The 12,146-nt window shown below is 49.8% G+C and overlaps 1 protein-coding gene across 2 annotated transcripts in view; it reads right to left on the bottom strand.

The window, feature by feature from the left end:
- Positions 1-9,812, bottom strand: part of MKNK2 (MAPK interacting serine/threonine kinase 2) — a 42,636-nt gene extending 32,824 nt beyond the window's left edge. For both annotated transcript variants that reach the window (XM_028714107.2, XM_077921978.1), the window contains exons 1-2: positions 9,696-9,812; positions 7,655-7,812 (exon numbers count right to left, since the gene is read on the bottom strand). In XM_028714107.2, the coding sequence (XP_028569940.2) occupies positions 7,655-7,702 (48 nt within the window). In that variant the 5' untranslated portion in view covers positions 7,703-7,812; positions 9,696-9,812. The remainder of the gene's footprint in view (positions 1-7,654; positions 7,813-9,695) is intronic.
- Between the last annotated feature and the right edge of the window lie 2,334 nt (positions 9,813-12,146).

Raw genomic sequence — 12,146 nt, 5'->3', positions numbered from 1 at the left:
AACCAGGCAGAGGGCCTTCTCAGTGGTGGCACCTGCACTGTGGAACTCCCTCCCACCAGATGGCAAAGAGAACAACAACTACCAGACTTTTAGAAGGCATCTGAAGGCAGCCCTGTTTAGGAAAGCTTTTAATATTTAAACCTCTGAATTTTAATACTTTGTTGGAAGCCGCCCAGAGTGGCAGGGGAAACCCAGCCAGATGGGCGGGGTATAAATTAATTAATTATTAATTATTAATTATTAATTATTATTATTATTATTATTATTATTATTATTATTAAAAAGCATGTGGCAGATTCTTTTCTGGGCTGCGCCACAGGGGTGTTGTGGGGCTGGCGAATGGACTTTGAATACACCCCCAGCATTTATATTAAGGAATATAATCGTAGAATATTAAGTGTTGGGAGTCACCCTGAGAATCATCTAGTCTGACCCGCTACAATGCTGTCCCAGACGGTGATCGAACCCGCAACCTTGGCATTATTATCAAGCACCACGTGCTAACCAACAGAGCTCTCACCCAGGCTCCTCAAGTCCACATTCTATATTCAGTACCTTGAAGGTAGAAGAGGAGCAGCTCAGGGAGCAGCGACTGTCGCAGAATCGGGGAACTGCTCGAAGGGACCCCAAGAGTCATCTAGTCACCCCTCAATCCTTAACATCTCTTTGCAGGAGCCCCCCCCCCCCACGTGTTAGAAACTCAGCTATCTAAGCTGGGCACCTTAAACCTAGGTTGTGGTCACCGCAACAGAATGTCTATTTGCCGGGGGGGGGGGTTGGACTAGATGACCGCTGGGTCCCTTCCGACGCGACAATTCAACGATCTCAGCTACATTGCTTGCCCGCAGCTTCTCTCGTAAGGAGAGAAACACGCACAGCGGAAATGAAGACGGCATTGAGTGTGGACTAAAGCAGAGGTTTTCTTTCCTTTTATATACATTTTTATTAATTTTTTAACATATCATTTCCAACAGTCATTTAACATGAATTCTTATCTTACACAATATTTTAGACTTCCGTCAACAACCTCTGAAGATTTTCCGTTCTTTATCACTTGGGGAAACTCAGCCAGATGGGCGAGGTATAAATAATAAATTATTATTATTCTGCATTTCTTAATTTCTCTACTACTTTTAATTATCATTAACTTGCAATATTTCACATAACCCTCCTTACAGAACTTCTTGCAGTCCTACTAGCGTAATCTGTTTATTACCAATTGCTTTTCAAATAGTTCAAGTACTCCAGTCTTCTAAGAATCTCTTAAGATTCTTAAAGCAGAGGTTTCCAAATGGTGCACAGATATCTCCACGTTGTCGCAGCCGGACCAGCGCCAGTAGCAAAACCAGTGTTTGAAATTCCGAGTCTGGCGCAATTTCCCGAGTCCTCTGGCCCCAACAAGGCGACCTGGAATTCCTTTCACCCAAAAGGAAACCCTAGTTCAAGATTTGGCGCCTGGCTTCCATATCTGAGTTTCCAAGCCTGCTCCTTGAATGCTCTCTGCACATGCTCAAGCAACTCTTCCCTTGGGGGAAACTAGCCTCCAAGGATTAAGCCCCCCCTTCCAAACCCCATTATTAGCACCCCCTGACCGCAAACCAAATCTACCCCCATCTCATTCCAGGCCAAAAAAAAGGGAGGGAGCGGCAGCCTTGCCACAAGCGGCGCCTTTTGAACCCGCAGCCTGGATAGACAGGCTGTTATGAAATCTACTCAGGTGATGGAGGCAGGCGCTTCCCACAGTAGAGAGAAGTATTTTGTTCAAGCTCTCTGAAGACAAACACACCCCTCTGTTGCACTGGTCCCTAGCAGAGAACAAGCTAGTTTCCTCCTGGGTAAGACTCGAACCCGTGGCTTCAAGTGACCAGAAACGAGATTCCAACTCAACCTCAGGAAGGATTTTCTGACAGTAAGCACTGTTCGACAGGTTGCAGACTCTCCTTCCTTGCAGGTCTTTGAAGCAAAGGTGTGACGGCCACCTGTCATGGATGCTCGGCCTGAGATTCCTGCATTGCAGCGGGTTGGGATGGATGACCCCTGGGGTTCCCCTTCCAGCTCACGATTCGATGATTCTATCCGCAGCCTTCACCTCCAGGCCCTCTTCTGAAAGCCAATCTTCTCCCACACCCCTTTAATCCATTCTCAATGCACAAGGCTGGGCACATTGTGACATTTTAGTATTAGATTGCGGCTATTAATAAAGAACAGCGGCAAGAGAAATTGACGAACTACGCAGAATTGGCTAAACTGACATACAAACTGCGAGACAACTGTGACTTTAAAGAAGAATGGGAACTTTTTACAAATTACTTTAAAAAATGAGTTGGCAGGTTCTGAATAAACATACAAAAATTTACTGATTGATAACATGGTAGAAAGATAGTGTAAGGATTCCTATAATTTTACAACATGCGGAGAATAATATTTGCTCAGAAATCTCTGGGAGAGAGGAGGGGGGAAAGGAGAGAAAATAATGAATGTGATATGTTTTGATATGTTGAAATTGTTAATAAAAACATTTTTTAAAAAAAGATTGCGGCTATTAATGTTTGACATTTTATTGTGTTTTTCTAAGTGTCGGGAGCCACCCAGTGTGGCTGGGGAAACCCAGCCAGACTGGAGTGGGGGAGTATAAATTATTATTATTATTATTACTTACTATTTTCCGCTCTGCTTGCGCCAACCCCAGATCCCCTTTCTGCCTGCTTAATTTCCACCCATCCCTCAAAAAATGCAAAAAAACAACACGAAAACCCACAGACCCCTTTCAACCTCTCTGCTCCTGCCACTGTGGATTTTGCAAAACCCGGGTCTGCAAATTCCCCGTATGCGACTCCCTTGCGCCTCTGCGCACCAAACGCACAGACTGCGTAGCCCAAGATGCGCTTACATAACCCATGCCCGCGCTGCGCCAAATATCCCTCCATGGGGCCTCCCAGCCGGGGAGAAGTTACATCACCCGGCCGCAAGCGAGTTTTGCAAAACGGAGAGTGCAAGAAGGGGGGGGAACTGCAACACACACTTGTGCGCGCACACAAACCCAGGTCTGAGGCTGCACACTGTCCCTGCATTGCTCTCTTTCAAAACTGGAGAGTTGCGCAGCAATCGACTTAAGGACCCAGGCTTTTCACGACAAGCAATAAATGCAAGGGAATCTATTGTGCGGGCGTGTGTGTGTGTGTGTGTGTGTGTGTGTGTGTGTGTGTGCGTGTTTAAAAATAAGCGCAAGGGCATTAATTTGAGATTAGGCAGCAAAGTCACAGGGCGGCCGGGAGGCTTCGACCATCGCCAACCCGAAAGGCGTCTTGCAAGAAATCTCTTGGAAAAATACCGGCAGGAAACGCAACGGGGGGGGGGGGGCATGTCGAGCCCCGTGCAAAATTGGGCGTTTGAGGCACACACCCGCATTCTAAGTTGCAAAAAAAAAAAAAGGAAAAGGAAAAGGTTTTGCATTACATAAGGAGGAATGGAGTACGGGATCTCAGCATGCGCTGGAGAGGGAAACGAAAATAAGATTATTTCTAAGAGCAGCTGTTATCTGCAGGCGGAAAACCCCATGAGGTTGGCTGTAGGGCAGGGAATGGGGTTAAGAACATAGGGGATTTGGAGGCATGGATGGAGGCAGCCTACAAAAAGGTTCCCTCTCTCAACCCCATAGTTATCCTAGAAGCGTAGATTTTTGAGGGACACCAGGGGGTCATCTATCCCAACCCGCTGCGATACAGGGAAGATTTGCACGCAGAAAGCCTAGGTCTGATCCTCAGCATCTCTGACTAGGAAGCCCCAGATAGGCGCTGCCAGTTGGTTGCCGTTAATACTGAGCTACATGGACCAGCAAGGAAGCTTCCTGTTTAATCTTCACAACAACCTTGCGAAGCAGGCTGAAGTTGAGCGAGAGATATTCCAGAGATCAGCCAGTGAGGGTTTGGAGTCGCAGACTCCTCGGTGCCCGACCTTGACGCCACACAGATTCACTCTGGAAGTCTGAGCACCGTTTCAAAACCGGCATCTCACAGCTGGAGCAGGCGAGACCAGAGTTCGAATCCCCATCAAGCCACAAACTCAACTCTCCCGACTCTGAAACCTGCAGAGGACTGAAGGAGGCAGGCCTCTTGCAAGAGAAAGGACAAAGCAAATCCTTTGGGAAGGTCAATTTTCTCGTCGGAATCGCCGCTCTGGCCTACCCTGCAAGGTAGCTGGGGTGATTAATTGAACAGAACCAGGAACGGCGCCACCTTGAGCTCAGTGGGCAAAGAAGGTGGGCTACAAACGAAGTAAATAATAGGGAGCCTCGCCATCCCAACACAGAAACAGCTCTAGGCCAAGGGAACCGCTGGGTTTTGCAGAACTACATATCCCATCATCCCTGACCATTGGGCTATGGTGGCGACCGGGAGCTGGAGCCCAGCCAAGATGACCGGAGAACCAGAGGACCCGCCATGGCTGTGTTGTCTTGACCCACACAGCTACTCGTCTGCAATGTTTGCAGGATTATTCCAGCTGCAAAAAACTGTGCAACCTTTTAATTTGGAGAAGAGGGAAGCAAGCAAGAGGATTACGTCCGCCATGGAAAAAAGAGCGAAAAGCTTTTCTCCCTCTCTCACAAACGCTTGCGGACGTCCCAACAAAGCTGGACAGTCGGGAGGTCTGGGACGGACAGAGGAAAGCCCTTCTTGTGCACCGTTAAAACTATGGAACTCCTTGCTGCAGGAAACAGCCATGCCCACCAACCCAGAAGGGTTAAAAAAACAGGATGAGGCAACTTCACGGCAGGCAGGGCTACTAGCCAGGAAGGCTAGAAGTGCTTCTGAAGACCAGTTGCTGGAAAGCATGGAATCGCAGAGTTGGAAGGGAACCCTCAAGGTCATCCAGCCCAACCCGCTGCAAAGCAGGGATCTCAGCTCAAGCGCCCAGGACAGATGGCCACCCGACCTCGGCTTGAAGACCTCCAAGGAAGGAGAGTCGACAACCTCCAAAAGGAGACCGTTCTGCAGGAGAGTTGCTCTTTTGCTCAGATCCATGGGGGCATCCGGTGAGCCGAAGCTGGGCTAGGTGGGTCACTTGGCCTGATCCTGCAGCCAAGCTCTTCTTATGTTCCTATGGAACCTCCCTGTCCAGCAGCAGTCTATCTGGATCCCTAGGTTCTTGGGGGTAATTTGGCCACTGGGAGAACAGGACGCTGCTAGGCCAGGTCTCATCCTGCAGTCTTCCCAATGTTCTCCTGGCAAATCCAGCCCAGGCCTGAACTGCAGTGACACCCCAGGGTTGCGGGTTCGAGGTCCACGCTGGGCAAAATATTCCTGCATTGCAGAGGGTTGGACTGGATGACCCTCGGGGACCCCCTTCCAACTCTTATGATTCTGTTCCCAGCTTCTCTTCCGACTTGCCCAACCGGTCTGGCTCCGAGCCGCAGAGGACCAGCCCTCCCGCGTGGCTCCCAGCCTCTGCCAACCAGGACGCCGGCATCCCATAATTAGGGAGAGCCCTCGGCAACCAGACAGGGAGGGAGGGAGGCGGCACATCACGGGACAAACCCCATGACTCTGAGCGCAGCGTTGGCAGCCCTGCAGGGAGGAATTAATCTGCAGGGCCAAACAACCAACCAGGACTCGGCTATCCCGCCTGTGAAATGGGTACAGGACAGTAGAGACAGGCGTGGAAGCCTGTCTGGCCCCAGGACTCCTCCCTCCTTTTGCCTGTTCAAGAAAGGCAAAAATATTGGGAGTGTTTTCCGGGTGTTTTGCTTGAAATTGAGTGCAGCTGTCCCTGACGGGGACTGAACCCACAACCTTGGCAATATCAGCACCAGGCTCTAACCAATGCAGGGTCCCGTGTTGAACCTTTGGAGTGGCAGGAACCCGTCATCTCACAAGCTAAAGGTCACCTGCCACTCAGCAGTTCAGACAATCGGAGCCACATTGCGGGATCCTGACTCACACCAGCCATGATCCTGTTTTGTGCAAATTACAAAAACAAAACACTTGTACGGCACTATCCAATTTGGCCTCATTTATTCAACCTGGGAGGCGTCCAACCAGGTTCTACTCAGAGGAGGAAGGCACAAGCAACCACTGCTACACAAACGCACACACCTGTAGCAACAACATCTGGGCCTCCATGAGGGCTAGAAACCTGAGGATCAACAGGAATTGCAGAAAGCTTGCAGGCGATATCGCTGCCTCCATGGGGACTAGAAACCTGCCTATGGAGAGCAGAGAGACGCAGAGAGGTCACATCGCCACCAAGCCAGCCTGCCCAAGGGTTTTGGGGAACTGCCATCGGCTCATAAATCACGGAAATTGAGGCGGCGCCTACACACGACTTGCATCACTCCCCAAACATTTCAGGCAACCAGTTTGGAAGGACAGGATTCCCTGACGCACTTGCACAACACAGAAGTCGGGCCCTGGCCGTCTCCCTAAACACACGTTCCGGCCAAAGGAACAGACACAAGCCTCTTTTTGCTCATTCAGCAAAACAGACACAAAAACCCCAGCACCATTGCATGTCAGGGCGCCAGCGAAACGGCAAGCAAGCCTTCATTAAATGCAAGCACCCGGCTCGCTCTTTCCAAAGAGCTTGCAAGCCCCAAAGGCCTTCTCCTCTAAGAGGCCGACCCAGCAGCAAATTAATTCCTCTTAGGAAGCAGAAATTAATCTCACACACAACTCAGAAAAGTAAAAATGTACGGCGCTCCATCCATGCAGACGCCCGAAACTGCAACACAACTTGTTGCTAAAGCATTGCTTCTGACAACGCACACCCACCAAGACAAAACCCTACAACTTAAGGTGTTGTAAATCATTATTAATTATTGTTTTTAATCGATATTATGTCGGGTTCCTTTTAAACATTATTATGTCGGTTGGTTTCAGGTTGTACGTTGACAATAAAGGTATTATTATTCCTCTCTGGCTCCAACCACCTGCTACGTCCCCAGGCGGATTTCCCCCCTTCGATTGTAATCTCCTCGGGGCAGAGACCCTCAAGTCTTGATACTGCTCTATAATTTGATGGACAAGGTCAAAAACTCGCTTTTTGGTGGGGCGAAGGGAAGGGAGAAGGTGGTCCAATCCTCAGCATCTCTAAGTAGTGGTGAGTAGGATTATTATTATATTATAATTATATTATATTATATTTTTATATATGCTACTATTATATCTGCAGCAGCAAAAGTTTCGGGGTTAGACCTACTAAGGAAGTATTTTCCACTACTCTGAGGAAGACCACCTGTGCCACACAGGATCCCATGTCAGCTCTCCTGACTAGGAGTCCTGTGCAGCTCAGAAGTTTGCATGCAGCTTAAAATAAAAATTAAGCCTTTTTATAATGGATATACGTGCTGCAAAAGTTTCAGTGCAAACAGTTTCACAGCACATATTTTGATTCCCAACGTAAGTCTCTCTACAATTCTTTTTACCAATGAGCAACAAAGGCATTGCAAGCCCACTTACCTGGGAGTAAGCCCTATTGAATTCAATGGGGCTTCTTTATACCTACATATGCCTGGGACTGCATTGCAAAAACACAACTTTTTTTTTTAAGGGGAAAACAGAAAAACGGAAGCAACTTTCAGAAGGCATTAAAAAAACCCAGACACATTAACTCCGCAATCCGACTTCCGCTAAATAATAATAGTTTTAATCTTTCTTACCTTAAAGGAGCGGTGGAAACCTTTGAGTTCTGTTTTTTTCTGCACCATTTTGGAGGTTTTGAAGATGCAAATGAAGAGGGGGGAGTAAAGAAAAGAAAAGGGGGGCGGAGAAGGAAAAAAATTGGGGTGAAGCTAGTCCGGGTCTGCCGAGGGAGACCCTGTAAAAAGAGAGAAAAGAAGAGAAAGGTTTTATTTTTATTTTTAAAAAAGTTCAAGACTCAGCCACTGGGTGCATAACCATAAAATAGCTGTTGGGGTTTTTTCAGGGGGGGGGGGTCTCATTTTTGACAAAGGAAATTTAAAAGCAAAGCTCCAGGCTCCTGGAAAAAGGAGAGAGAAATGAGAAGGGAGTTTGCAAAATGACACACAACACAACACAGGAACAGAGTGCGTCCCGAAATATAGAAAATAGCAAGCAGAGATTTGCAAACACAAAAAGAAGTGGGGGCTTCGGGGGGGGGGAGCAAGTATTTTTCTCTGACAACAGAGGCCCTTTTGCACAGAAATGCTCGTATTTAATAATCATAATCATCGTCGCAATCACAGTAATAATAGTTTGTGCATTTAAGATTCAGCACCCAACCTCTCCGACACAAGGCCTTTCTTACAAAAATATCTCCATCTCCCTCTCTCTCTCTCTGTGTTGCACCAGATTTTCGTCCCTTTGTGATGCAATGCAAAGCTTAGGAAGAACATTCCTTGTTCATTATTTGAAAGAGGTTTTGCTTTATTTTATTTTATTTTTCAAAGGGAGGGGGGGAACAAAATTCTTGGAGCGAAGGCAGATGTTGGAAGTACAGGCCCCGGGGAAGGAAGGGGAAAGGGGGTGTGTACAAAGGGGGTGGGGAACCACACACACACACACACACACACACACACACACACACACAGGCCTTTTGCAAAGCAGGGATTGTGCAGCCAACTCAAGCCCTACTCACAAGTAGACCCACTGAAATCAGTGGTCATTGCCCATAGATTTAAACAGTGGTTGCAGTTAGATGCAGCTGAGAACTGGCAGGAGAGGAATGTTATATCCCCCCAACAACACAAAATTTTAATATTTCCTCCCCCACCCTGTCGACCCACAAAAACCATATATATTATTTTGCAGCTGATCTAGGAAACTCGCAGATTTGCAGTAAAATCATAATAAACCCAACGCTCTCTGGACTTTATTCTGAAAATCTGCAATGGGGGGGGGGGTGGAATAACACAGCAAAAATACACACCCCTTTTTTCCAGGAGGGGTGGACTATTTCCTAAGTCACCCCCCCCCCAAGAAAAAAACCCTACATCCTGCATAGCAAGGGAGGGGGGCGTGATCATTCGCGTGAGTTCATTTTCTATTATTGCATTGAGGAAGAAGGTAAAATGGGGGAGGAGAAAAAGAATCGTTCACTATTTTTGGGGGGGGGCGTGAAACGGATACGCCCCCGCAAAGCTTCCTCCCCCCCCCCGCAAACACACCTCCCCAGGCTTGCAACACAACAGCAACAACAACACCACAATCCGGCCCTTTTCAATGCTACCAGGTTTGCAAAAGGCAAAACATAGAATTGCACCCTCCCCCCATTTGCAAAAAAATAAGTGGGGGCACCAAGACAGGGTAAAAGGGGGAGAGAAAGGGGAATATTGGGGGGGGGGGAGAGTGAAGGGCTGCCTCCCCAGCCCCTCCCCCTTCCTTCCCCACTGCAAAACCCCTCCCCCCCCTTAAAAACACACACACACAAGACAGATTCAGCTGCGCGCGCCATGCAATGAGTTTGCAAACAAGGGGGGGGGGAAATGCAATACTCCCGGCCTGCTTTATTTATTTGCTGGGGGGGGGCATTCAAACACCCCCATCTTAAGTCTTCTTCCCAACCATTCTCTCTCTCCCCCCCCCCCCCCATTTCCATTGCAGAACTACGGAGATCCGGTCGCCTCTGGTTTTTGCAAATCGCCTTTTGCAAATGCAAGGGACGCGGCTTTGCAAAAGCGCCCGGGGATCTGACCCGGCCCTCGGCAGCCCTCCCCGCGGCCCGCGGCCGGTCCCCCTTACCGAGGCTCGGGCTCCGCAGTGCTGGCGCCACTGTAGATGGAAAAGGCACAGCCGGGCTCGGGAAGGGAGGTTGCGAGCAGGCGCCGCGCGGAGACTTATATAGGCGGCGGCGGCCCCCGCTTGCATCAGCTGAGCACCACCGGCCCGCCCCGGCCTCCGCCTCCGCCTGCCGGGCCGGGAAGGGGAGGGCAGCAGCAGCCGGCAGAGGCCAGCGGGGAGAGGCAGAGAGGGCCTCTGCACATGGGCAGAGAGTTTGCTGCTCCTGCTGCCTCTGGGCATGGGCAGAGTGCCTCTGCGGCAAGAGAGAGAGGGTAAAGAGTACCTGAAAACATGTGCAGAGTGTTTTCTGCTGCTGCCGTCTCCTCTAAGAAAGGGGTGCCTCTGGGCATGTGCAGAGTGCCTCTGCGGCAGGAGAGAGAGGGTAAAGGGTACCTGAAAGCATGTGCAGAGAGTTTTCTGCTCCTGCTGCCTCTGGGCATGGGCAGAGTGCCCCTGTGACAGGAGAGAGAAGGCAATGCATGCCTCTGCGCATGGGCAGAGAGTTTTCTCCTCCTGCTGCCTCTGGGCATGGGCAGAGTGCCTCTGCGACAGGAGAGAGAAGACAGTGCGCGCCTCTCGACATGGGCAGAGAGTTTTCTGCTCCTGCCGTCTCCTCTGGGAAAGGGGTGTCTCTAGGCATGTGCAGAGTGCCTCTGCGGCAGGAGAGACAAGGCAGAGTGCACCTCTAAACATGTGCAGAGTGTTTTCTGCTCCTGCCGTCTCCCCTAGGAAGGGAGTACCTCTGGGCATGTGCAGAGTGCCTCTGCGGCAGGAGAGAGAAGACAGTGCGTGCCTCTAAACATATGCAGAGTGTTTTCTGCTCCTGCCGTCTACTCTGGGAAAGCGGTGTCTCTAGGGATGTGCAGAGCGCCTCTGTGGCAGGAGAGAGGATAAAGAGTACCTGAAAACATGTACAGAGTGTTTTCTGCTCCTGCCATCTCCTCCAGGAAGGGAGTGCCTCTGGGCATGGACAGAGTGCCTCTGTGGCAGGAGAGAGAAGACAGTACGTGCCTCTCAACATGGGCAAAGAGTTTTCTGCCCCTGCTGTCGCCTCTAGGCACGGGCAGAGTGCTTCTGCAGCAGGAGAAAGAGGGTAAAGAGACCTGAAAGCATGTGCAGAGTGTTTTCTGCTCCTGCCATCTCACCTAGGGAGTGCCTCTGGGCATGGACAGAGTGCCTCTGCGGCAGGAGAGAGAAGGCAGAGTGTGCCTCTAAACATGTGCAGAGTGTTTTCTGCCCCTGCTGTCGCCTCTAGGCATGGGCAGAGTGCCTCTGTGGCAAGAGAGGGTAAAGAGTACCTGAAAGCATGTGCAGAGTGTTTTCTGCTCCTGTCGTCTCCCCTAGGAAGGGAGTGCCTCTGGGCATGTGCAGAGTGCCTCTGCGGCAGGAGAGAGAGGGCAGAGTGCACTTCTAAACATGTGCAGAGTGTTTTCTGCTCCTGCCGTCTCCTCCAGGAAGGGAGTGCCTGGATTACTCCCTCACCTCCTGCGACCGACTCCCTGCTGCCTTCCCCACCCCCAACTTTGACCATCTTTTCAGTGGGTATTTCTAAACATGCACAAATCCACAACCTGCAAACCTCCTTCTTTTATGGGTGACCTCTGCAAAGCCTAACCCCTTTTTTTCCTCCTGGAGACCAGAGCCCACGTTGCAGGATCCGTCCCCCTGCCCAACCCCATCCTGGCTTCCTTCACTTTTCCACACTGCCAGTTGTGACAGTGGGCATGCAAGCAGACAAATGCGTATGTGCAATTTCACATGCCCATTGTTAATAATAATAATAATAATAATAATAATAATAATAATAATAATAATAATAATTTATTGCATGACCAGACCACCCAATCCAGCCTCCAAAACAACCCAGGAGTGTAGAGGGTGCGAAATACGCCACAATTCGTCTACCACATTCGCCAAAGACAGATGCGACTCCAATCCTTATCCCACGGCATTCCTGAATTGTGGCGGGTTGGTCTAGATGACCCCTGGGGCCCCTTCCCGGGATCTGTAACGCCTCCCTCTCTCTCCCACCTTGGGATTCGAGGAGGCTTGCAGCGTTTGAAAAGCAACGTTCGGAAATGCAAAGTGACAAGGGCAGGTTAATGAAAAACAATAATTAAAGCGCATCGCAGCGCATCTGAAACCAGAAATTAAAATCCCGTTTGCCCTGCCAGGCAGCCCAGTAATCGCCATTGTCCAAAGGCCTCTCCAAGCAAGGTCTTGGCCTGTCGCTGGAAGGAGAACGAAGAAGGAGCCAGTTTAACCTCTCCGGAGAGGGAATCCGCAATATGGGAGCCACCACAGAAAAGGCTCTGTCAAGCCCCACCAGCCGTTCCTCCGTGATCAGTAAAGACAGCTTCTAAAAACCAGTGTCTTTCTGCAAATGGGCATCACTCTGTGCATGCTCAGAGA

This window comes from Podarcis muralis, chromosome 18 (assembly GCF_964188315.1).
Source record: "Podarcis muralis chromosome 18, rPodMur119.hap1.1, whole genome shotgun sequence".
In the NCBI taxonomy this organism is placed as follows: Eukaryota; Metazoa; Chordata; class Lepidosauria; order Squamata; family Lacertidae; genus Podarcis; species Podarcis muralis.
The sequence above is the reverse complement of the archived record's forward strand: the minus strand, read 5'-3'. Positions and strand labels throughout refer to the sequence as shown.